Source organism: Acipenser ruthenus, chromosome 9 (genome assembly GCF_902713425.1).
Source record: "Acipenser ruthenus chromosome 9, fAciRut3.2 maternal haplotype, whole genome shotgun sequence".
NCBI lineage: Eukaryota > Metazoa > Chordata > Actinopteri > Acipenseriformes > Acipenseridae > Acipenser > Acipenser ruthenus.
The window spans coordinates 13081007-13108859 of NC_081197.1; the positions used below are offsets into that span (position 1 = coordinate 13081007).

Here is a 27853-nt window from a genome sequence, read left to right on the forward strand (position 1 = left end):
AATAAAATAAAATAAAATAAAATAAAAATCTTCTAGTCTTTATATGGGGGCATATGGAAGATGCAAATGCATGATAGCCTCATATGGAGATAGTGTCATGGAAAAAAACTGAAAAGATTTTCAATGATAAATATATTTATTATGTGTCCAAAACTACTTTTCTTCCAGGCTACTGTAAATATTTCATGCATGAAAGGGGTCAATGTTAAATGTTTTGTAGTGTACAGCTCTGCAACCCAAAATCTCACCTCATCCTGTATTCTAAAACAAACGGAACCCACAACCTTACATATACACAGCAGGTCATTGATCATCCACTGAGCTACTGAGCATAACCAACTCTCCTAGCAGTGCTACCCAGTCCAAACTGCCTGCAGCCCTGCACTCCAGCTCTCTACCCACCCTTCGCAATTCAGCCTCCCGTCTTACAAGCCTGAACTACAAGCATGCTTAACTAAAGGAGCTGCACAATTAACGGCCACGTTCCCCACTGAGGCTCAATGCAGTAAACCTTTAGGTCACAGCAGCTGTACCTGGATATCCATGTCCAGCCTGTAGTTGAGGTCCCCGAACCAGAAGAGGTGTGTGAATCGGAGCGAGATATCAAAGGAGTTCAGCTGCTTGTCCCCCAGGGAGAGCAGCCGCAAGATATCCAGGTAGTTCTGGTTCCGCCTGCAGGAAAAACAAAAACAGACACCTAGCGTTCAATATACAGTACTGAAGTAATTCAAGCTAAAAGGCATACTTCATATCATCTACATTCGCCTGTATTTCATTAACACTTCATTACATTACATTATTTGTTTATTTAGCAGGCGCCTTTATCCAAGGCGACTTACAGAGACTCGGGTGTGTGAACTATGCATCAGCTGCAGAGTCACTTACAATTACGTCTCACCCGAAAGACGGAGCACAAGGAGGTTAAGTGACTTGCTCAGGGTCACACAATGAGTCAGTGGCTGAGGTGGAATTTGAACCGGGGACCTTCTGGTTACAAGCCCTTTTCTTTAACCACTGGACCACACAGCCGTCTTGCATTTATTACAATGCAGGAGGGTGTGCTCAAAATTAACACGCAACGTGGAATGGGCCCTTGCATCACTATTTGACATGCCTGCTAACAGTGCCAGCTTCTAAAATAAAATAAGGCTGATTATAGGGAAGGGAGCTGGAGAACCATAACAGCATGGCAGTGTGCACGGGAGCCCACAGAAGAAGCATTGTGCACTGAAGCCTGTGCATGACTGATCTGCTTTTCAGAAGCATTTACTGCTGGGATGGAAAGAAAGCACTGCAAATTACGATCTTAGCAGAAACAATAAAGAACATATCGAGAAAACTTCACAGAAAGCACAAAGTGGTCACCTGAAATGCCCAGGAGACAGTAGCAGCAAAATGACGCCAGCAGATTGACAACAACATATAATCTCCCGTCATACCCAGTGGACTAGGAAGGTGTGCCAATCCATTAACAGACCACAAAACATTAAAACGATCCCTTAAAAAAGCAACTTTATCTGGATACTTATTAATGTGCAATAAAATGTGCCAAAACAACTTGAACTCCTTGCTTTCCCATAGGATTCCTGTTTATTATTGCCCAATCCATCATGCATACTTCTGCCAAATGTTGTTTCTGAACCAATAAATAAAAAAAGAGCACATTTCTTATTTTCTCTCACTGTATGAAGCATAAGAACAAAAGAAAGTTTACACACGAGAGGAGGCCATTCGGCCCATGTTGCTCGTTTGGTTGTTAGTAGCTTATTGATCCCAGAATCTCATCAAGCTGCTTCTTGAAGGATCCCAGGGTGTCAGCTTCAACAACATTACTGCGGCGTTGGTTCCAGACCCTCATAATTCTCTGTGCCTCCTATTTTTAGTTCTGAATACCCCTTTATCTAATCTCCATGTGTGACCCCTGGTCCTTGTTTATTTTTTCAGGTCGAAAAAGTCCCTTGGGTTGACATTGTCAATACCTTTTAGAATTTTGAATGCTTGAATCAGATCGCCGCATAGTCTTCTTCGGTCAAGACTGTATTAGATTAAATTCTTTAATCCTGTCTGCATATGACATGCCTTTAAAAACCGGAATAATTCTGATCGCTCTTCTTTGCACTCTTTCTAGAGCAGCAATATCCTTTTTGTAGCAAGGTGACCAGAGCCAGCTCTCTGTTCCTTCTAAAATGCGTGTTTTCCCACAGCTTGTGTGAATTTCCTAGAAGCCAACCCAGAAATGTTTTTAAGAGAGTCCATAGATATAAAAAAGGGGCCAATCTTTGACAGCACCCCCTGGCTCTTGACCTGCCCGATATGCAGCTTCAAAAAAATAAAGAAAAGGCAGTTACCTGGCTGTCTTCTCGTTTCCGGAGGTGAGGTGGCAGTTCACAAACCCAAAGGAGGTGCCATTGAAGATGAAAGAAACCCCAACCGCCCCTTTATTACCTGGTGGAGAAGGAGACACATTTACACTCAATGATACCTCAACAAATCTATTACATTAAATCCACGGGATACAGAAAGACTGCACGTTCACAATAAAGAAAGCTTACATGCTGGATAATGGACATAATATTCTGGTATTATGTCCATCTGCAATATTGAAATGACTGAATTGTAAGCAACTGTTTCTTTGTTTTTATCCAGATTTTGTAACGGATTCTTTGAAGTTAAAAAGAGATTGTAAGGACAGCAGTTTGCAGGATGTGGAATCCAGCTGGCTGCGAGTCTTACCCAGCGTGTTGGCGATGCCCGTCTTCACACTGGACATGCCCACATGGCTGATTCGGTTCTCGTGCTCCGGTTTAACCAGCACAGCAATCTTAATGTTCCAAAGAGTCTGAGTGGCAATCTGGAAATAAAAAAAATAAAATAAAAAAAGGATATCATTGAAACATTTTCTTTAAGAATTTTCCCATTTAAAATCATGTTGCTTTTTTTCTAGTGGTATATATTACAAATATCTGAAAATTCAAACTGTTGCTTGAAACCTAAATTTATTCACAGAGTAATTCCATGCTTTAAAAAAAAACATATATATCATGCAAAGGAAAAATTTACATATTTTACATGTATTGTATAAACCGACGTTTGAAAGAGATACTGCATACATGTCCTTTGTTTTGTGAGGTAATTCTTATATTACACCCCTATTTTCAAACAATTAAAGGAAAGAAGATTTGAATATTCTTCATTAGAATAGTGACAGAATAACTTTTACTAAATAAATAATGAGTAACGGCTGTTTTCAGAATACCTCTCACAAGGCCCTGAATCACCTCTGCTTTCTCACCAGTTTAAAATCGATCTCTGTGCAGTCCCTGAGCGCCCCCCGCAGGAACTCTACCCACTCCTTGTCGCACACGGAGTTCTCCTGTGTTCCGAACACGTAGATGTCGTGTGGGATGGTGACCGTCATCTCGTCCAGAGTCTTCCCCAGGCCCTTGGACAGCACCCAGGAGCTGATGTTCTTCTGGGAGGGGATGCTGCCTGGAACAGCAAGGCAGCACGTCAACGCTCATCTCCCTATCAGAGGTGCGACTGTGCCATTCAGACTTCTTATAATAAAAACAACTCCCTATTTTAAAACACTATTCTAAGCAGGGCTTGATTTGTGCCAGATCACACTGGATCCGGTGCCTTTTTTTTTTGTTGCAACAAACAAAAGAACTATGTACATAACATGTACAATAAAAAACGGTTCCTGTTCCATGAACTGAATGGCAAAAGTGTACTGCAACAATATATATTTAGGATGAGACGTCTAAGAGTAAGAAAATTACTAGATTTGATTTTTTACACCCCAAACTGAAACACAGAAAATGTAAGGCTTTTAACAGCAGCATCGTGGCTCCTATTCATCGGATTAGTCAGCCTGCCACTGGCACTGTTCAGACCTGAAGATTATGCTAAAGCACAGCTAGGCAAAGGTCGGTATGCAGCCACTGACACCACAAGCAGACGAGAACTTGATATGGGAGCTACTGTAAATCAAGGTTGGTCCAATAGGTCTATAAACAAAAATGCGATCCCTCTTCCTTAGCGATAAGATCCGGTACCTGTTTGTTTACAAATTAACCCCTGATTATAAGTCCACACCTGCATTGGAACCTATCAGAAGCAACTTCACTTATTTCGCTGAGAGTGTAGATCTCACACTCAAAATGTCAAAGATGAGGCCTTCAAAACACTTAAACCACGACTATAAAAACAGATGAAATGTTTTATCGGGATTAAGTCCGGTTATTATTTTAATTTAATGACTTGTATGTTTCTAAGTGTTCAGGGGCTACCTCTAAACAATTTGAGAGTGTACTTTCTCATGCACTCTGTACGACAGACCTGACTGCCACTGGTTACTTCAGTCTTTTAGAATTGGTATTCACTGCTTCCCTACTAGAAGTTGGAGGAATTCATATCACTGACCAGTCTCTCCTTAGGAGGGGCCCTTGACTGGTCAGGATAAAGGTGTTCTGGTAGAGATTTTACAGAGCAGGGCTGCCCAGCACTATGGCAGATTCATGTTAAGTGCCTTATCTTTTTGGGGCATTAATTATATTTAAAAAAAAAAAAAAAAAAAAAGTTTTAAATTATATATATATATATATATATATATATATATATATATATATATATATATATATTTATTAATAATAAACACACACAACACTCACCCATATTCCAGGTTCCAATGAAGATGGATATCATGTCCGGTTCGTCCTGATTGGAATGTTTATTCTTCATCAGCTGCAAGAGCTGGCAAAAAGCTTCCCTTTTCTGTGAACATGAATAAAAGAAAAAATGACTAAAACACACAATATGTGTTCTGAATAAAGTAACAAAGTGTAAGCCAGGCCTGGTTTTGAGAGCTTTCAAACAGGCTCGGCCCCACACTGACAGGTATTGTGTGACTGGAGACCAACCTTAGCGCTGGCAAAGATGAAGTCTTTCCTCTGGGTTTTGTCTTTCTCCTTCTCGAACACGATCCCCAGCTTATTCTGCACCCGCTGGGACTTTATCAGTTGACGGACTGCAGGAACAAATTCAACCAGGAATTATAGCACAGCCTGTCACATTCAGCAAATCTCTGATTGGAAAATGAATCTGTAATAGATAATGCTTCTAAATAAATACTCAAACATTTGCAATTAAACCCCAGCTTGAATCTTTCTGGCTCTGGCACACACAGGATTTCCTGTAAGCCTGGGATAACAAATATAAATGAGGTGCTGCTTGTACTGCCCCTCATTGCAATTCAGAGCTAAGGGACAGCCCTCTTTCGCTGGACCCTAGGGAAGGGGAAAAGCTGGGAAAACCCATATACGATGCCCTGCTTGCCACCTCCCCACCCGAACCCCAGAGGGCGCTCTAACTCTCTCTTACTCTTGTCGTGAGTGAAGGTGTTCCAGTCCTCCTGCGAGTCCTTCAGTTTCTTCATCACCACCAGCTTTCCCCCCTCCACATCCACGCTCAGCGTGTGCTTCTGAGACTTCCCGATCTTCGTGAGGTCAGCCAGGTTCACCTCCAGCTTCGCCTAGGAGAGACAGACAGACAGACGGTCACACCGACCTCTCCCTCTATCCTTCAGTCAGGGAACTTGGTTTTCCTTGGCCTGTATGTGTGCGTGCTTATTCATCAATCTGTCCTGCCCCAAGTCTGCATTGTTGAAATGAAGCCATTTTGTGAGACTGTTTAGGAGACATGCGACCAATAAGGGACATATTTAAACATAAAGAGTTATATGCTTATCCCAGTATTGCAAAACTGAGGAGATAAACAGGCTCATGTGAAGAGTATGCCAAATAGAAATATACCCAAGTTATTTTGACCATATTTGTGTATTAATAATACTCTGCAACAATACCTGTGTGTGTAGACAGAATTTTGCATTTGTTTGATGCCTTGCAAGTTTGTGCACCTTCCACCCCCACCACCCATCTCAGAGAATCTAAACACTTTACTAAAATAGACTGATTTCACAAACACTCAGAACAAGACACCTTAAAATAAATAAATAAATAAATAAAAATAAAATAAAATAAAATCACACCTTAAATTCACCCTGAACTGTAATGTAAACAGTTTTCCAAGGCTGGCAATAAATAAGTAAGTAAGATTTGACTGATCATGTTGTCAACACCTGATCATTTTATTAAGTGTTCAGCAAGGTAGCACAAGTTTATTTCCCCAGCTCTTGGTGCACACTGTTGTGATTGTCTGTGTATTTGTACTATACCATTACTGTATTGGGTGTTGAGCATGTCCCGATTCATTATAACACAATTCCACATTTTGGCTATGGGTGCATGAATCATAAACAAAATTATGCAATAGTGCTGTATGCAATTTGTTATCACTATTACTTTAATTACAGTAAAATACACCTATTGTGCACAAAATAATGTGGTCAGAATAATGAAGTAATTTAGTAATCACAAAACAAACTAGTTTGGAGGGGTTTTTTTTCTTCCCTGTGGTTTGATTACTATGAATCAGCTTTTAAAAGAAGAAATGCATTCTTGAATGCTAGGACACCAAGTGTGTAAGGCTGTGTTTCACTACTGATCAGTTTCCAGCAGGTGGCAGCATTGCCTCCTTGAAGAGCCAAAGAGGCCAGACTGTGTGCAAAGCTGTAATACCTCAAAGGCTTGTACAGGGATGGATTTGCTGTGGCGTGTGGAAGGCATGATAGGTAGAGAGAGTCCTGTGGAGCTCATATCTTGAAGTGCTTTCAGGGCCTGGAAGATAAGACAGAAGCAGCATGTTCACAGCACAGCATCCCCATATCCCTTCACTGCGTCTCTCTGGCTGTCCTGTTACTTCCCATGAAAATGATGTTCAGACATTTCAAAAGACTTATTATTTTTTGTTACTTTGTCAAAGAATTTGATGTGTTTTATACTGCTACATAATCTACTACGGAGTGATTTTAGCTATGGATGTGCATCACAAGCAAGCCACATTAAACTTTCCAGGCAGACCCAAAAAGAGATTCGAAGGATTGAATTGCATTGAACTATGCTACCTCACTCCCAAATGGGGAAAGCCCTTAAAAGCAGGCTTGAGTCCAGCACTGCCAAATCCAGCACAACATCAGATACCCCCAACACCCCCTTCCCTGACTGTTCGACTAATGGAGAGAACTGACCTGTCTACTACATGCACAGCCAGCACACGTTCTCTTAATGGGACCCTGTCCAGCAGATACCCAGTTTCCTTAAGGATTTCTACTTTTCTATTGAATAAAAAGATACAGCTCTCATTCTTGCCATGACCAAAACAGGAAGGTGGTCCTGACACTTTATGATCCAGATACATAATGCCCACACCAGATGCTGTGAGGTACAAGTGGTATAGGCACCTTTTATTGAAAGGCATGTGTAGCAACTATTGTTCCTTATTTTACACGTTGTGATAACTTTTTTTTTCCTTTCTTAAAAGTTGCACACTAATGGTTTCAAGCAGATTTTTCCAGGTCACTATTGGTAAAAATAATTTAAATCATATTTTATCAAGTGGCTAGTATAATATGTGACATACAAATACGCAGCTACTGTGTTATGAAAAGTATTGGAGACAAACTGATTGGAAAACACAGACGCAGACCCGAGAAATAAGGCAAAGAATATAGTCTTACCTTTAACATCTTGTTTTATTAACGACAAGATTGTCTGCTTTTTTTTTTCTTTAAACATTTTACACACAGTTTTTCGTCTCCTATTTTTAAAAAAATCAATTTCCACGTCTCAGTAACAGTGTCTAAAAACATCCAGCTAATTGGACCATGTGTACCAGTAGAGAACATTCCAGGCATTTTGCTTTTGTTTTTCGCTCGAGATGAACGAAACCACAAGGCGCCTCCTCGCCTTGGCAGTGGATCTGTCACTTTAAAGAAATAGAAACCCTTTGATTATACCAAACAGTCTGTGCTGAGTCCACCAGTCTGTGGCTCTAACCAATCTGCCACTGAGTTCTAGCTGCCTCCCAGTCGTTAAGCTCAAACCACTAGATCACACCGATGTCGCTCAGCGCCAATCGCTAGAGCCTCAGTGCCCGAGCTCTATTAACCAAGACTAAAGCCAATTTAAAAAATAGATCTAAGAAAAATCACTCTTCCTGTGTTAAAGTTAAAGTTGCATTCAAACTGAATTTAATTGAAACTGTTTTTGTTACTCACCTTCTTCTCAATGGAAGACAACAGGTCTTTGAGGATGGAAAGCTTTGTGACGAGGTTATCCAGCTCCTGGTCTCCTCCCTGACTGCCCGACTACAAAAAAAACCAGGAGACAAAACAATCAGGCAGTCATAAGAGACACCTAAATGGCTCAGTTTACAAATATGTTCAGTTAAGTTAATCCTGTTTTGATATCTACATTTATTTTACTCATTTTCTCTTTCCAAATATTTTTTTTTCTCGTAGAATAATATAATTCCTAAACTTTCAAATAAAAAAAAAGTATAGTAAAAGATAGCTACTGGGTCTAAATGGGTACCTGCTGTATCATCCGAGAGACCATGAGGGAGCTCTGCTGGTCAAACACCTTGGACAAGATCTCCAGACCGTTTAGGACCTTATCCACCTCCCTGCAGACGAGAGACAAGGGCGGTGTTCACAACACAACACACTCACATTTCTTTATACTCTCTGAACTTGAACGGCATTAATGATACTTAGCCATCATTTCCTTATACATTTAGTTTCTGCACACATGGGTCCATACAAATACAGTGACCGCCAATCACACTTTACCTCTGAGCCAGCCTAAGCAAGGTAGAATATTTGTAATGTGGCCAGTATAAAAATGGCCACTAGGACTGCACCATTTGAAATGCAAAAATCTCTTGCAAACTGTGTTTAGCAGACACATCAGGCACTCACAAAAAAGTACTCAACATATAGCCTGCTCCATACAGTTTTAAAAGCATGTCAGGGCTTTGTAATAGTTTCCTTCAGATTGGGGCCAATGTGACCAGAAATGATGCCTTTCCTTTGTTTACATTTTTGTTTTGCTACCCTGAGTTACAGCATTTACATTTATAACCCAGCAGCAAGAGGAAACATAGAAGGCGGCTTCAAGCTTCTGTATCTGCTGCTGAAAATAATCTTTATAGAATGTAAACAAGCGAACCAAAAGGTCTGGAGGGTGCGCTACGAAACAGTGCTGTGAAACAATCACACAGGCCAAAATAAAACAGGCTGGTTTCCTGGTATTTTAACCCAGCCCTAAATAAGAGAGTCCCAATAGATCATATTTTAGCTAAATATATATGAGGACTTTGAATCCTCTAAATTGTCACCCATGAAGTCGCTTGCAGGAGGTAACCAGTGTTGTCTTGAGGTGGGGCAGGTTGCTGGCCCCCTGCTTCACCGCTTCCAGATCCAGTGCATAGCTGCCTTTCAGATAGTCATGAGACACTGTGCTCAGCCCGTTGGCACCACTGCTAAGGGAAGTAGTAGAAGGGATTAGCAATGTGGAATATCTGACTAAACTCCAAGTAAAGCACTGAGTGTTTTGATTTTTAAAATATGGGACTTTATACCAGTGAAATGAAATTTAAAACATTAGCCATTTCTAATAGTTTGAAATATTTTAAAAGAAGCTTATGAATATCAAATCAAAGTATCTGTACAGTATCCAGGTCGTCTTATTTAAAAATGATATGGAAAGGCACTTTGACAGTACAGGTTGATGTCAGTTTAATTCAGTGGAGAATGGAGGCTGAGAAGTGTTTACCACATGAGTTTACCACAGGATATACAGATTCTGTAATGTCCCGTCATAAACCAACTTCCCTATAGATGTAACACGGGCAGTAAATATTTCGATTTCGCATTTCCAGTTTAATGAATGAGCTTTGTAAATGTCAGGTATATCAATTCGATTAGTGTGTTCAACATTATACATTTGGCTAATATTAATTTGTCATTACTTCAATCTCTTCGAGACCACAAGTCGCAGCATATTACATAACCATTACCTTTATATATATATTCATCAATATGCAATTGAAAAGATGACAGAATCTTTTATGTGGGTTAATGGGTTATTGGATCACTCCTGGAGTTGTACACATAACTAGAACCTCCAGGCTGGGAGGCTGAAGGAGTACGATTTCGATTGACATACCGGTCTGTTTGGCTGTCCTGTCCTGCAGGAACGAGGGCAGAGTTTGAGGAGGCGGGGTTGCTGGTTGAGGCAGTGCGAGGTGGGAGGGGCGGCTTATCATCCTCACCGTCTGAAAGCAAACAGCAGCATTGAAGTAATGGGTTTTGTTATTGGTTAGCACCTGGTCTCTGAAAGCTTCAACAAATGAAAAGCATTTCACTGTATAAAACGATATAAACCAAAACTTTGAAACTTAATTTACTGCCTTAGGTTCACACACAGCTTAGATCACAAGTTTTGGTGACCTCACATCACAGACTGTAGTAATACAACACTAAAAGAAATGTATACATTTTTTTAAAGAAGAAGAAGAAGTCTCTCAATGTCTAAATGTTTTTCAAAGAATTTTCTTTTAGAATTGGATAAAAATTTAGTTATGCATGCACATCACAAATTGCCACAACAAACCATTCCAACCAGTCTCATAGAGAGGTGCTGGGGATTGAATTGAATCTCAGCTGCTATCTCTCTGCCAAAAAGGGTATTCCCTTCAAAGCAGGCTCAAGTCTCCAGCACTTTCAAGTACAGCACCTTTTGTGAGCAATAAAATGAGCTACCCCAAGCGCCCCAGTGCTCCTATTGGCAGCGTGTTCATGCGTGTGTTTGCGTGCTTGTGTTACCAGAGTAGTCACGGTCGTCTAGGCTCTCCTTCTCCCGTTCGACGGGGTACAGCAGTGTGCTGACCAGGCCCTGGCTGGGCTGCAGGTACAGCTGGATCAGCTCCAGCAGGGTCTTGCAGCGCTTCACTTGAACACCCTGCGATGTCTGCAGGGACAAAATAAATGATATATAACGCTGACAAACACAACTTCCTAGAAGGTCCCAAAGGTCTACTATGAGTGTATAACCTTTATGGTCTCTTGCTCAAAAACCTATTTGACAAACCTGGCAGTATGACAACAGGAATTATCTTGCATCACAACAAACTCAGGGCCAGTTGCACCAGCAAATTATCTTAGTACAGGATCCAAGACTGTCTGTGTACTGCAGAGCTATAAATCCGCCCCTTTGATACACAATAGGATTGTGCGACTTCCCATGAATATGCCTCCCAACACCACCAGCGAGTCCCCTCCAAAACGGTCATATTCAACGATGTTGAGCGAATCGGTCTCTTCATACTCGAACACGTTGATCATTAGTGGGCAGATGAAACCTTCACTCATCAGTGAACAAAACACGTGCCCAATGACGCGGTCAGTTCTGGTAATCGGGGATCTCTTTGGTGTTGTGGCTCAACTGAGGAGCTGTAGCTTGTCTTCTTGACCTCAAACCAGACTCATGCAATCTGTTTCTCACAGTCCGATATTGAGCCCATGTGCAGTGGACTGGCTTGACTACTGATCAAATCTGAAGTCTAAATGAGGATACCTGCTTTTAAGAGGGGCAGACAGTGTAAAATGCATCTCAGCGGCTGTCACAATTTATTGAAGACCATGTAAAAGGTCTACCTGGTGAATTACTTCATAACTTTCTTGACTCTGTTCATGGTGTTATTTTTGCCTTATATTTAATGTTTGCGACTTTCAATTTTTTAAGAAGCATCTCTGAAACGATGGCATTGAATTTAGAAGGGGTCGCGGATGACAAGTCCAACAGTCGAGTTTTAGCCCAGCAAAGGGATTGCCTTTTGCTACACCACCAAAACCACTTCACCATGCCCCTTACTGTGGTATACCTTAGAGGACTCCCAGTATAACTCTTGGTCCAATAACTAGTATAAGGTCCAGGTTTGTGCCTTTCACCCACAGCAACACCTCAATAAAAAGTTTCCTTCCTTTTCAACACAGAAAGACAGGGACATGAGTGGCTCCATGTTTCAAAATAGAGAGTCTGAGACTGAAGAATGAGGGCAGCTGTTCATACCAGCCAGATCTGCAGCACAAAGAGCCGCTGTCTGGCTGTCATATAAATACAGGCAAACTCCAGCGCTCGCCTCCTGCCAGCTGCTGGAATACACAGCCGCAGATTACACACAAACTTTCTCCCCTCAAAACCTCTACAGACAGCGTTATATACTCTACTGTGTTTTCCAAAGGTAACTAGAATCAGCATTATATTCGTTTTTTTTAAATTTTATCATCTATAGAAGCTGCATCTCCCTGTTGCAAGTCAGTCAGTACAAGCAAAGAAAACTGATCAGACAGACCTGGATCGAGGGATGATGACAGGAGCATAACTGAGAGGTTATTCTGTATGCAACACAGAGGTTACAAAAGTGATGACTCTATGGGCCATTCTGCCCTAGCCTCCCTGAAGGATTAGAGACGGTAAAATGTAATTTTCTTAGTTCGCTATTCGCAACTAAAGCTTGGTTTCACAGTGCAAACGGAAACGCTGGAGGAGTAACGCAGGTTATGCCGAGAATTCTATTCCCACGGAAACAAGAAATCACAAGAGAAAACAACTGGCCGTACCTGGACTGCCAGGTAATCCTCTTCGTCTGGGAGAACCCTGTAGGTGTGCACGTGTTTCTGGTACCTGCAGATAGGAGAGAAGAAACGTGGATGGGTATACATGGGAGCAAGCGCAGTTTAGAGTAAGTTCATGAGAAACTGAAAGTGTGCAGAATTTATACCCTGCTAAGCATTAGACTTTGGGTAGCAGCTAGAGAGATAAACGATTGTTTGATACAAGAAGGGTAAAGCAAAAATAATCAAGAAACAAAAGGGACAAAGTCCACAAAATGAATTCATTTTTGAGTTACCCACAAAGAACCATTATGTTTTCTGTTCCACCCACGTATAATTCACCATTTACATTTACCATGATAAGGAGTGGTACAATGGATTAAAACACTGATGTTGCCTTTGGATAGCGCTGAATTCAAAGCATGGCAAAGCTGTTTTTGTGACGGCTACAGCACAAACAAGATTCCCGCCTTAACCGAGAAACGCAGACCCTCACCTGTCAGGATCTTGCCTCTGGCTTTCAACAACAGCATCATTTCACTTACAGTGCTTTTCACAAGCAGGCCAGGATAAAACTCTTTGATCCTGACCTGCTTGTGAAACGTGCTGTATAAGTGACTTACACCAGTGCTGTATTTAATTAACTTTACTGCAATGCATTTTGTTCAAACTGGCTGAGGCAGTTTAAATAAATGCATCAGCCTCACCCTATCAATATCAAAATGACTCTTCAATGGCACAGTAGGCTACTTAATAATACCTGCTGAATAATGTTACATTAACATCTTGAATTACATACTGCTTTGTAATTTTCCATATACTTAACAAAAAAAATGACAAATTGAAAAATGTGACATTTTGAAATATAAAAATAAATACATACATAAATAAATAAATAAATGTGTACTGTATATAAATTTAACATAAAACTACCCACTTTCAAAACTGGACCAAAGGATCACCAGTGGCATAATGAAAGGGGAATGAATTTCTTATAGAATAGTTTGTAAACATGAAGTAAAATGTGAAATCAACATCATGGATAAGGCCAGTGGTTAATATAACAGGGCAGTTAAACGGGTCATTATTACAGGACACCAGCAGTAATGGAACTGGACTGAAAGAATCAGTCAACAGTAAAGACAGTTCAGTTCACTATTGCTTTATTTTGTATGACTTGTCCTAAAAAGGCGATGTCTTGTTTCAGTCCCTTGTATATCAGGTTTCCTGATCTTCCACTCGCAATGGGGGTCGACTCAATTTAGCCAAAAACAGGAACTTTGACTTCAAATTATATTTACATTTCTTTAGGTTTTAGGAGATACAAAGTTTACATTTTAGTTTTTCTTTTACCCAATGTAAACTAAAGATCTGATATGTTTGTTTTTAAATTAAAAACACATAGCCTTCTTTTTTACCCAAAATGAAGGCTCTAAAGTTTTAACCAGTTAACGACAATAAAAATACTAATAATTGGCTTGGTATTTTTACTAATTGTTTAACTGAAAATGTTTTGCATTGGTTTTCACATTATTGTCAAAAAAGTGTAATGCTTTATATAGCAATGTAAATCACTGTAATTGAATACAAAAAGGCCACTATAAATACTAAAACAAGCCTTTTATTGAAAATGCGAATGGCCATTTACACAGAAGGTGTATACAGTTTATTTTGGGGATCGAAAAATATCTATATTATAACAAAAGGGCCACTGTAAAAGTTATAAGCTTTTTAACTGGCTGGTTATTTATTTATTACAAAGCTAGAGTTTTTTTAGTTAAGATCAAGAGAAGAAAAGAAAGATCACCAACTAAGAGTAGCAGAGTACAGGACATACTGTAAGTTTAATCTCTTCTCTAAACAATTAGCTTACAGTGTGCTTATACATTTTACAATATGCAAAAAATAAAATATAGACTGTTTAAAAGCATGTATGTAGGCCTATATGAACAAAAAACACAGCATTACCCTTAATGAAAAGTGTCTAGACACACCTGTATGCAAACTGGCACTATAAAATAGAATTTTTAAATAAATGATGCATTGAATCTGCAGCCGGGAACCTTTTAAATGAGGGGGTCTGAAAGCAGTTTTGCATCTAGGTGAGAACAAGGCAGCCAGTGAGTGAAAATGAAGGAGCAGATACAGCAGCTATTCTAAATCCAGCCTGCCCACAAACACCATTTGCCTATTCAAACAACTCTGAAGCCAGATGGCGCATTTCATTTTACCCATTTATTTCTAATATGGGGTGGATAGGCAATATTTTCATCCGCTTCACCAGCCAGACTGGCACAGGCTTAAACCAAGATCACTGAATTGCATGCTCGATAAAACCACTTGGCAGAACCCTGTCATTCTTTGACAAAATCTAATTGGTTTCCCCAAATTTGAACTAACAAACCAAATGCGGATTACACCAGGATCTCCAGTGGCTTGGATCAAAAAGAAATGGATTGATTTTAAACAATAAAAATGCAAAAAATAAAGAAATGAGAGGCAGTTGTCTTTGTGTGGGATAAAAGCAAAACACACGCTTCCTGGTGCAATCTGATAATGGGCACAATAATACATGGCTGTGGAGAAGGACATTACCAGTCTTTTCATTTTCATTTTAATGAAAATGTGTTGTATTTTTTTGCATAGCAGATTCACCCATTCCAGGTTTTACTACTGTATGAGCTTGATTAGCCATGGCATATATGTAACAAGCTCAGGTGAGTCTTACTAAATTCACAGGAATGGATCAAACTGCTATGCAATGGGAGTCTTACATCCATCCCTGCATTCTGTCACTGCACAATCCCGTTTCTGTCTAGATGTCCAATACTTACATTTAGAGTACAATGTCCCGCCTGCTTTACACCTACAAAGCCTGGCTGTATCTCTGCCTCCTGGCTGCACACCATTGGGTGAAACTCCAGGCTTCCATTTTCTTTGTTCGCTGATTGTTATTGCTTATATACACCAGCCACGCACTAAGATATGTTTCTGCTTTACATTGAAACACTCAGGCTGCCCCCTCCTTTCTGTCCAACTTTAAAAACAGGATATGACATAATTCCTTCAACTAAACTGCTCAGAGGTCATGCTTATTGAGGCGTCAGTCACACCTGACCGCTGCCTCTCGATTTGGGTGGCTGTGAAAGTTCTCTATTAGAAACTTTATTCTTCCCCCCGAAAATATAGTTCTGACTAGCTTGTGTCTGTCCTTACTGCTTATCTGTTATACGTCAACCGGCACGCAACAGAACAAGTTTCATTCCGATTATAACATTATTACAGCAGAACTAACCCAACCAATCAAGTTATGGAATCCCTTGCCCTCAAAAACATGGTTTTACAAACAGCTGTAGTCCACCCCTTATAAAAGCTTCCCATAGTAAAAAGCATAGCAAAGTAAAATAAAGCATGGTAAAGCATTGTAAAGACCAGCAAGGTATGGTAAAGCATATTAATAAACACAGCAAACCATGATAAACTATGGTAAATACATTGTATAACCATGGGAAAAGCATGAACAAATACTGGGATAAACTTTAATAAGGGACTACACATTGCCTGCAGTGTACAGTACAACACAGTCTGCAAGTCCCGTTCACTGGACACTGCTCATGTTAAGTTCTCTCAGGATTTTTCCTGAACAGAGGTGGAGTTTTAATTATTTTCCTCCCTGCATCTCTCGGCCAGCTTTCCTGTCACCTGTTCTCTTTGTCCTTCACTCCAGGAACTGCTCTCCCACTGTTTATACTGCACTCCCACATATTTGCTTGCAGACAACTGTGACCGAGTACATACTGCACCAGCCCTTCTGAGCACTGTACTTATAAAACAATCAGGCCAAAGATGTACAAAATAAGTAATAAAAGTACAGTCCTCATATTTTATAAAAAATGATTCTAAAAAAAAAAAAAGAAAAGAGATTAGAAGATCAGTCAGGGGATATACTGTAGGAATGCATTCAGTTTATTTTATTGTCCATTATTTTTGAAAACAGTATATTCTATTAAATACAGTGATGTGCTACTGGGTTTCAATAGGAACAAACGTACGTGTGTACGTGTGTGTGAGTGTGTGTGTGTGTGTGTGTGCGCGCATGTTGCGCTAAACCACACTGTTTCCCGGATCAATCCATCAGCTCCAAATCAAAGTTATAGTAGGCCAATCTGTTTTCCAGTTCAAATAAAAAACTCCTTTGAACTGAAGCTTACTGTACATCTCCAGGCAAAAGCAACACAACTACATTCATTAATAGTAATGTTGATACAGTATTAGACCTGCCTGCCCCCAGTCCCGCAACTCAAACTACAAGGACTACCTGGGTTACCAATTGGGACCTTGTGGTCTCATCCCAGCCTGGTTTTAGAAGAGGTGCTTAGCCACTGCTCGACAGAAACTGAAAGCGTTTCTGTAAAGCAGAGAGAGGACCGAGGAGCCTGTGGCATCGAGCAGCTGTTTCCTGTTGCAGTCAGCCTGTTCAAGTGGATCACCACAGGCAGGAGAACCGGAACTCAGATACAGAGGCAGCACGGCGCCCTGTGCACAGAAGCACAACAGCCAAAATCAACCAAGGGGGAAGAGTAGCAAGATCAAGCTTCTGACAAGCGCCTGAACATGTCCTCAACACTGTTTTACTGAAACACTTAAAACGACTGTAAATAGAGTCTGCTTGTACTGCAACTCTAGATCCAAGAAAGTATAGAGCAGCCAGAGATCTTACAAGTTACTAACAAAACATTAACAGATTTTTTTTTGGGATCTTGTTAGGATGAGTTGTTTGGACTGGGTGGCCCCCTGCACATTGAATTGTACACCCTCAATTAATTTCCCAGTACACCATGACCACACTATAAATGGAATTATCTGAAAAGGTACATTGGGGGATGGCAGCTTTTTTCTACAGTACAGTAACAACATTAACAAATAATTCATATTACCCAACCATACCAAGAGGGTACACCAACAACAGATTTCTTTTTTTTGTTTGTTTGTTTATATATTTAAATTTTGAAGAAAGATGTGGAGGTCTGTCAGAGATGTTTTATGAAATTAAGTTATGAAAGGAAAATATAGCCGAGAGGAACTAGTTTGTTTCGTGAACTGAACACCTCAGTTTATTTAAACAGTAAAAAAAGAGCTGGCTGACACAAGGTCCTGGACTGTTCAATTCAATATTATGGAACATGGTTGAATAGACTGGAACAGCACTGATATATCCCCAGCACCAGCCGAGGAACACTGCAGAGTCAAAAGTCATGGTCAGCTACGCATTTAGAATAGGCGGTTTTTAAATATGAAGTCACTTCCTCAAATGGTTTCTGAGGTACTGTACAAGGCTATGACACTGGGCAGTGGCAGCTTTATAAAACAGCTGGTTCACTGTCCTCACACCATACCCAGAATACAGCAAGAGTCTTTGATCACAGGTCAAAGAGGCACAGGATTTCAAAAGAAATTCACGCATTACAAGCCCCCCTCACAGGCATGCTTAAAAAAAAAAAAAAGCCTTTTACTTATGCCTCATGAGTTTTGCATCTGATACTAAATGAGTTCCACAGAGGTGACCTTTGATCAGCGATGCCTGCCCACGTTTAACACTGTGAAACAGAAGACTTGCACTGCAGCAAATTATATGTTCCATATACTGTACGGGTCTGTACTTTCTGACACTCATTATTTACATGCCAGAGATTAGTGGTTTGCTGTAGCATTCCTAGGCAGTATTTTAGAAAAACAAATTATACTGTACAACGACAGTAAATACCACAGGGAAAACAAAAAGCAAATTAAAAAATAAACTAAATTTACAGGTCTAAAAGAAGATTCTTGCTGATTTCATACTGGTGTAAAAAAAAAAAAAAAAAAAATCATATGTATTTTTGTAATCATGGGGGCGGGGGGGCGGGGGGAGATGTCTGGATTATTTTTAGCACAAAACACTAGCATTGCAGATAACAGCTACAGTAAGCCTAGCACACTGTACGAGAGCACCAGACACAACATAGGGTAGCTCTATATTAAAATCAAACCAACTTCTACAAGTGGGGTTAAAACATCACCTTTTCTTATGTTCAGCAACTCTGACACATTTTCCCTCTACAGCTCCCCTTGCGAGATGGTCCAATTCAGTGGTGCAAAACATGGCCAGTCAGCTGCTGTATCTTATTACATACAAAGCTGCTATGCAGACGTAAATACAATAAATGCCACAGTCATGTATAAGCCTTTTATCACTTTAGCACTCCCCATGACCATGAGCACATCACTGTCTGGGAAAATCATGTGGCTCTCTGTCAACACTTCCTCGCCACAAAGCAGGTACAGAGATCTGACAAGGATCAGAAAAACACTTTTTAAAAAAAGGACAGTAGTTTGAGACTATCCACCTTGGCAATGGCAATTTAGAGGCCAAAAACAACTATGTTCGCCAGAATTCTGGAATGTTGTTTATATACATGGGTATATCAAAAAGAGGATATATTAAAACACCTTTGTGAAGTTCAGCCAGCTGTAAGGTTTATTTTACACAAGCCATCACTGATCTTCCAGTGGATTCATTCTGAAACTACTGTACATTTTTCAAAGAAAACACAGTAGCCAACTCCACCAAACAACTTATTTTAAAGCATTTTCGTGAGGATGTGGGTTACAGTAAGTGCACAGCAGCAGTAAGTCAAATAGTCAAACATGTAAAGTTACACAGCAAATACAATCAGGGTTGGCATCTCCTGTTTCTATCCACAACTCGAGGTGAACACATCTGAAGGTGATTCTTCCTGGTACATTATCTTACTTCTTTGCCACAGTGCAGTGTAAGGTTACACTTCAAACCGCTCACTGAAATCTAGCACCCCTAACACCAAGACAGTGAGCCGTTTCACACATAGACATAAACCAGAGCTGTGACATCAGCTGCTCCCCTCTCACAAAACCACAAGACCTTTTCAAACACCAATTTCTTTTTTTTTTTAAATTTTTTTTTTATTTAGTAGGTCGGCAATTGATTTTACCCCGTTTTTTTTCTCCCAATTTGAAATGTCAAATTATATTTTTAGGCTCAGCTCACCGCTACCACTCCTGCGTTGACTCGGGAGCGGCGAAGACGAACACACGCTGTCCTCTGAAGTGTGTGCCGTCAGCCGACTGCTTCTTTTCATACTGCAGACTTACCATGCAGCCACCTCGGAGCTACAGCGTCGGAGGACAACGCAGCTCTGGGAAGCTTACTGGCAAGCCCGCAGGCGCCTGGCCAGTCTACAGGGGTCGCTGGTGCGCGGTGAGTCGCGGACACCCTGGCCGACCCAACTTGCCGTACAGACTAATAATTAACAAGCGAGTCAGTGAAACGGCATTTGAAATAATAGTATCTACATCAATGATTAAACATAGAGTAGAGGTTTAACCTGTTACCTTTGTCATCCTCATGTAATTGCGAGGGTTCTAGCAGGTCCAGTTCCAGATCATTTCTGTCCCCACCAGTGTTATAAAAGTGCCGCTCAGCAAAAATCCCCCTCCCACACATTACAAATCAATGAAACCAATTAATAAAATACATTTTAAAAAGGCATTTTATGTATAACTACAGACATACACAATCATTTTGAATCACTTTTAGTGGACAAAATTCTTATCTGTGCTGCCACTAAATAGTGCAAATGGAATGACCTAGTATATATTTTATTTTATATATATATATATATATATATATATAGAGAGAGAGAGAGAGAGAGAGAGGTTCTGTTGAGATTAAAATCTATTTTGCAACCTGGTCAAGACATTGGCACATCAAAGAAAATTACACAAAATAATCTCAAACAGATACAGTACACACCGATAAATATGACTCTGCTACATACTGCAGAATTGTTGTTTAAACTGCTTTAGAGTTATCAAGGCACCAGGTTTCCAATCTTCCAATAAAACCAGCCATGTTTTAATTTCCTCGAGAAAATGTAATACAAAGTGTACAGTTTGTTTGACCTGCTCCTTCACTGTTCCAAGTGATTTATTTAGGAGGTAAAAATGACATCGTTTCGGAAAATTGGGTGTATCCCATCCTGATCCTGTTTCACTGGTGCTATAGAGAACTGCAATTAGTGTTTACAATAGTAACTGCAGACAGGGTTTTTTCCTGTTCACACTGAAAAAAATATGTGCTGTACCAAAACAACACTGGTGGCGTGTGTAACTTTTATCTGCTTTCCTGCAAGAGATAACGTGAGCCTAAGTGATAGCACATTCTTCCAAGCCACTGTTCTGCTGTATTGCAGAAATCCATTTCAGGGTTAAAATTTGAATCACTAGCAGCTCAGAAGGTGAAGATCACCATAGTTCTTAAGGCAGACAATGTACAGTCATTTATTTGTTTTTTAATTTTCTTGCTAAAAATGGAACAAGCGAGCATGTGCCGCCTTGCAGGTACAATTTAAGAATTCCAGACTTTTAGTATGAACTTAACTATACAGGCTCACCTGGAAATACCTCAAACTGCTATGCAATGGGACTCATATTATTCCGTGCCAAAGGTGACAGTAAATATGCATTGCGAATAATTATCTGACCAGTAACAATAATCAAACAAAAAACACACAACAGCATCTGAAACAGGTAAGAAATCACAGATTATGTTGATTAAACAAAGTATCCCTTTAAGTCGTTTCACAAATCAGCTGACAAACTGTCAAAATATTTATACAGCCAGAAGGATAGAACTCTGTTGTAACACGCAGGTTAATTTTAAGAATCCCCACCATCACATCTTTGTAGTAGAACTAGAAACATTACATAACTGGAATGCAGTGTGTATTTTTGGAAAGTCCAATTATATATATAGTGGCATGAGGGTTGAAAGGGATAGGGTTCAATTCTGTCCCTGACAGAGAAATGTGGGGGTGTGGCTGTGTGAACACAGCCACAGGTATAATTAATTTTGTTAAATATAATTGATGTCACCTGCCTGTAGCAGGCAGGTAGGTATTTAAACAGGACCAAAATGTTTGTTGAGGGCAGTCTGTGTGCAAGAAGAGGCTGTCAGTCAGAGCGAGGTACTGTGTAAACCTTTGTGTGGGATAAGGTTTCTGCAATCGGTAAACAGCTTATCTGTCTGATACAGTTAGAACTGGAAGTCAAAAAGTATAGTGCAGTACTCCATGAGGGAGTTAGGTTGTGTTTTTGTTTTGTTGCTTTTATTTTTATAAATAATAAAATCTGCACTTAAGTGCTTAAAAAAATACCACTCTCTGGGTCTGCTTTAAAGGGGCTATCGAACCTTTTAAAACAAGTGAAATCTTTCACTATATATATATATATATATATATATATATATATATATATAAATTAATTAATTAATTAAATTAACCTAATGCTGTCCAGCAGTGATTAAAGAAACACTGAAACTGGGCTCATCACAGACAAAGAAAGAAAACCAAGTTTACCCAGAAGCACTTCTTTCTTCTCAAGCTTGGCCATTGGGTTTTAAAGTTTACAGTGCAGTCTGCTGCTCTTCTAGCTCCAATGTCAAATGGAATTCCTTAGTACACAGGGATGGAAAGAAGACTAATTGTATAGCAGTGTCACCCATTCCAGGTTTTAATACGAGATGCCACAGTGTATAGATAACAAGCTCAGGTGTCTTATTAAACGGACAGTAAAGCCAGGAAAGGATAAAACTGCTACGCAATGGGGATTCTTATATCAATCCGGGCATAACCGATATAAAAAGCAAAACAGCTGGTAAAATATGTCCCACTATATTGAATACAGAAAACAGGTCAATTGAAGTAATGAAGGGGTTCATTTAATTGGTTCAGTGAGTATGTATCGGGGGGCAAAGGTCATATCTGGGACAGTAGTGTATGGTCTGAGTGAGCGGTATACTGTACATTTATATTTGATCCTATTCAATTAGGCAGTAAACTGCATGCCTGCGAGTAGTGGGTTTCACTGCTGTTCTAAGGTTTCGCCTTAGAGCTGACAGGCGTTCGCAAACAGCGTTTCTGTGCAGCCAATTTCCTGAAGCAAGAAAGTAATTAAGCGGAAGATTCACCAGTTACTATTCCCTGCTCAGTAACCCTAACAGGATACTGCCCGGCTAGCGCAGAAGTGCTCCCTGCTGTGAAGTGGGGCGTGTGCATCATCTCACTGGAATTCCAAGCTGCTTGATGAAGTTTCTCCCAAACCACACTCATTCAAAGCTCACAGTGCAGTCATTCAGTTCAGTTACAGCATGTTTAACATTTCAATTGGCTTGCTTTACTTTCAGGCTGTCAGTACTGTTTCTTTCTATGTTATTTAACTTCAGCATGGTCTTCAGGACCGAAGTATGTTACTGGATGCAAAACATGTCAATAGGGGAATAACCTAGATGTATAATGATTTGTGTGAGGCGTCTCTTTCCTGCCGCCCAGCGCACTGAAAGTGGGGACGCACAGTATATATTTGACTTGAACCTTTTCCTGCGTAGTGTGTACCAGGTATTGCTCCTTTGCTATTGCTGTGCTGCTAAAAGTGCAACATTTGCATTCCTATTAGCGTTACATAAAAGGAATACTGTACATAGGTGATGCAGCCGCTTCAGTTACTCGCCAATCAGACCAGGAATATTCTTCTCACAAAACCACCACACAAAGCAGCACAACTGCTAGCCTGCTTGAGGCCTGTGTCTGAGATGCACAGCGTAGGGGTGAAGCTCTTGTGTCAACAGCTGGCAATGTGCCGGACTGTAACCATGGAGATTGTGCCTCATTTTTCAAGGGAACGAAATTCACAAGCAACAAAATGAAAAAAAAAAAAAAAGGCAAAACAGGAACCAATCAGTACACGCACCATGTTTACCACAGGAATGATTTACCCTCACCCACTGCTACTGTTTTTATAAGCCTGTTTATTGCACTGGTCTTTTGTAAATATTCTCTTAGCAACCCAGCAAAGGCTCTTTTTTATGGCTTCCTTTACTGCATCTCTACAAAGGTATTCTGGCTTAGAAAATAGAGTTTGTGTTCTATGCAGTTTTTGTAAAGAACTGTGTAATTTGAAGTGTCTTGACTCATCTGGAACACATAATACCTACGATATCAAGACCCTGTAAAATCGCAATTAACTTATAGAAACCTACTAACTTGTACATGACTTTGTCTACACAATAATTTACTCCAGTCACAGTGCCGGCTTTTCAGTGTTAATTCAGAAATAATTAGGTTAGAAATTACTGTTTTGGCACTTATCTCCCCTAATGAAGGTAATTGCTTTGTGTTCTGGTTACAAGTGCATAGTGCAGTGGTTACATACAGTACTGTATTAATAAAACAATCTACAGAATACTAGGCTATTCATCCATAACTTCAAAAACACTGAGTCATATTTTAATTATTCCAGAGAGAACCACAGATTGGTAGCTGAATCAAACCTGGGTATTTCCAGTGCTGTAAAATGCTCCAAGAAATACCTTAGTTTCTTATACATGTTATCTTAAAATACAAGGTTGTAAACTAGTGAAGAAGTCGTACCTAAAATACCACAGCAGACAGAGATGCCAGTAAGAGGTCAATGTTTTATCCAGGCCACTTCACTCTGCATTTCAGGGTGATAACCAGAGCAAAAAACAGCATTGCAAATATACATCTGCAATTGCTTAACTGTGCAGGTAATGTGTCCCCCAAGGTACTGGAGATATTTGGTCCACCCTCCTGCCTTACTCTTAATTCAGAACTAAATATTTTCTATCCCCAGGGGTTGACTGCACATTCTTTTCATCACTTCGTAAATAATTCACTCAGTGTGTGGGCGAGTACATTGTTACTCAGAAAACTCATAATGAACTGAGCAGGTTAGTTTGTGTGTTTGGCTTGTCTGCTTTTTAGCGCATGTGGGGGAGGGGGTCAGTGTGGGAGTCTATAGTTTACAAGTAAATCGGCACAACCGGTACTTTACTGTAACACTGGAAAGAGGTCATTTGAAATGGAGTTTGTGTTCTTTAGTGTTTGTATGTTAGTTTGTTTTTTTGCTATTGCTTTGCTTGTCCTCGTGTTGCATTAAGCAATCTTGGGCAATCACAGGGAGGTGGTTGATACAGGATTCGCCAGTGATATGAAATTATCTAAAGAATCCAGTTATGGCTTGTCCGTGTGGGATATAATGTTGATCAAATAAACCCCTTGGTCAAACAGGCAGACGTTTCAGCTAGTGCCTAAATCAGTGGAATGTGTAAGCGATAAATGTATTCATTTCTTGGTAGCCCAAGGTATGACATATAGATATACATTAATTTATCACAAGGCTAGAATTAAAGTTGATAGATCAACCAATTAAAACCTTTATTTCTCCAGATGAGTCAAGTGAGAACAAATTCTCATTTACAATAACTACCTTGCCCAAAAGGGATTAATTAATGCTTACTGTAGATATCTTCTTTACAACTGACACTGTCATTTTTTCCATTCTATTTTTCCATTCTTTTTTTCCATATATATAAAAATAAAATACATGCATACATTTGAACAAAAGAGTCAAAGCTTAAACCTAAAGGAGGAACATTTAAAACTATACTGAAACCATTACAATTACAAAATCTAGACCCACTGCTGTGGAAACAAGTTTAGGGACTGTAAAAGTGGAACCGTGATCTCCTTCAGGGTGCCATGGCAAGGGGGTGTCAACGCCTAGGCTGTGTAGAGCATTGTATTATTACATTGAACAATAGCAGCCACAGTGCTTGACAAATCCACCTGTCTGTCTAAGGCTGCCTGGACAGGTTTAAACAATCACCTGGCTGTCCGGCATTTCCCCTCACAGATTCTAACCACAGAGAGAAGATTTTATTTTAATAAGATTCCAAAACAAAATACAGTACTGCCTCGGAACACCAAGACGTTATATTAAAATAAAATTAAAAAAAAGTTATAATAATCTTTCTTTGCCGTATGTGTTTATCTTAGAACGTCAGTTCACAACATTCACTTCGGGTGCTTTGGTCAAAGAGAAATATCCTGTGTTACAAGAAGACGACCAACACTCACTTCACATCTTTTTTTTAAAAAAGACGACTAATAATTTCTTCATTTTTTTTAAAAATAGTCAGACACGCAAGCGCAAAAAGTAGCTAATTCCGCAGAGCAACAAGCTTTCACAGAGTGATATATAAAAGCGCAGGCTTCTAAACTAACCACTGAAGACAATGAGAACAGCCATGGAAACACAAATTAGGAAGGGAGTTCTAAAGCCTGTAGCAGCTGCACCTTCCATCGCCCCGGGTGCGACTCTTAGTCACATGGCTGGAGAGATGCTTAAGATTGGAGGAGCCGATAAGACTGTGTGGGTATGTAAACAGAAACAAGCTGATTCCGATGATGGGGCCAGACCTTGACTGCTCTCCATATGTTAAGAAAAAAAGAAAAAAAAAAAATCTGCTTTCAATTTTCAGTTTCAGTCGGTTTGTATAGAATGTTCTAGAAGCAATTGATGTTGAAGATATTTGTTGATTTTATAGAACAAGGTCTTAAGAACTGACACATGGCTCACCTTGAAATGCTAGAAATGAAAGGCACTTTATACAGTAAATGTTTGTTGTGTTTAACTGCACTGCAATAATGCAGACAAAACCACCTGATTAATAGTATCATGTCATACACAACCTGGTGCTTGTAGGCTGATGACCTTCATTTTGTAGTGGTTTCAGATAACACAATAATGTCAAAAACCTTACCTGCCATGCACTACCATTACCTATACAGGCTGTGTGCAGTTTTGAATGAAAAACATGTTATACAGTACTGTTGAAACCATGCATTTTCATTTTAAAACATACTACACAAAGGAAAACAAATGTGTGCGTACACCATGCTTTCAGGTCGTCTAGCACCTGCACAGGGAATGGAAGTGCATAACAGGTATGATTTACAGGATTATTTTAATAACTACAATTTGAGGGATTCATTCACTCCTAATGGATTCAGAGTGTAATCATTAATGGCTAAAGTAACAACAGCATGGTGGGCCAACGTGAATAGTTAATAAAGGCTTGGATATACGTTTCGGAAAACAAAACAGCAAACATGACGAAGCATCCTTTGCCACTATTGAAAATAAAGCTGTCCACAAGCAAACAGTGGCTTAACGCTATGTTGGAGGCCAATATAATACCACTTTATTACACTGGCAGTTAATCCCATCCTGGACAAAAATAAACAATTAAACTGTATTTTATTTATTCATTTTTTTAAAGCAAAGCAGAACTGTACAGCTCAGCTCCAGTTTTTGGGTTGTTAATTTTAAGTACAATATACAGTAGGCCTAGTTTGTCACCAATGCCACCATGCCAAGTACACACACTGAAACATATTTTTACAGCCCTATACTGTATAACAGCTGCACTGCAAATCCAGACTTGGCAAATGAGGAGCTGGAAAAGCCAACACTGTCAACACAGACACTAATAATTGTAATATTACAGGGCACTACAGTGCTCCAAAATAAGTTTCATCTTATGCGAAGATATTGCTTTTCTGTGACTGTTTACAACAGTCTTTGACTGTTCTCAGAAACAAGACTGGAGTACCGTAGCTGACTTTCTAGTTACATTTCATCGGTAATCTGTCATTTACAGCTCAGGAAACAAGAAGCAAAACAAGCAAGTAAACAAATAAAGAAAAGGGAACCGCTCCTGCTCCATCCCACGCACACATGCTGCGTTAGCTCATTTATAAAGCACTGCACCATACTGCAGGACATACGGTGCCTACGAGTAGGATATGTTCACTGTGAGCTCATTACATTTTCTGAAATATGTATTCTACACTGAATCCATGTTTGGAAGCGTATGCGGCACAGTAGCAAACAAAAATACATCATCAGTGAAATAAAAACCTTTTCAACAAGCCTTCTATATTTAAAAAGAGGCAACAGAGCCCTGCAAAGGTGTTCAGTGTTACTGTACACTCAGACACATACAGTACTAGTGTGTCTGCTTTAATGCACCAGGTGGGAGCCAGAGGTGCACTAGGAGATTTGAGTTCAGAGAACACAAGTGATAGTGTAGTGGCATTATGGGGGAAACAGGAACCATGGTCACCCCACCTTATAAACAGCTGCCTTATAACAAGAGAGAACTGCATTGGTGTCTGTTTACATTATTCTTCCACACTATCTTTCATTACATTGTTCTATCAGAAATCAGACTATTTTATTTGTAATCTCCAAACAGCTGCTGGGATACAAAACCACCACTGCTTGCAACTGTTAGTATTAGCAGCAGAGACGGCAAATTACATCTTCAAGTGGTTT

The 27853-nt window shown here is 39.8% G+C and overlaps 1 protein-coding gene across 3 annotated transcripts in view; it reads right to left on the reverse strand.

Annotated features, from left to right (window-relative positions):
* LOC117973034 (phosphatidylinositol 3,4,5-trisphosphate 5-phosphatase 2A-like) overlaps positions 1-27853 on the reverse strand; it is a 41166-nt gene that overhangs the window by 9484 nt on the left and 3829 nt on the right. Inside the window, exons 1-15 of one of the 3 annotated variants that reach the window (XM_059031186.1) lie at positions 15412-15869; positions 12584-12647; positions 10787-10931; positions 10128-10236; positions 9298-9441; positions 8493-8583; positions 8177-8266; positions 6639-6737; positions 5383-5533; positions 4923-5029; positions 4674-4776; positions 3293-3489; positions 2734-2851; positions 2349-2445; positions 534-672 (exon numbers count right to left, since the gene is read on the reverse strand). In XM_059031186.1, coding sequence (XP_058887169.1) covers positions 534-672; positions 2349-2445; positions 2734-2851; positions 3293-3489; positions 4674-4776; positions 4923-5029; positions 5383-5533; positions 6639-6737; positions 8177-8266; positions 8493-8583; positions 9298-9441; positions 10128-10236; positions 10787-10931; positions 12584-12647; positions 15412-15413 — 1656 coding nt within the window. In that variant the 5' untranslated portion in view covers positions 15414-15869. Of the gene's footprint in view, positions 1-533; positions 673-2348; positions 2446-2733; positions 2852-3292; positions 3490-4673; positions 4777-4922; positions 5030-5382; positions 5534-6638; positions 6738-8176; positions 8267-8492; positions 8584-9297; positions 9442-10127; positions 10237-10786; positions 10932-12583; positions 12648-15411; positions 15870-27853 lie in introns of those variants that run through there. The other 2 variants (XM_059031185.1, XM_059031184.1) reach the window with 2 other exon arrangements.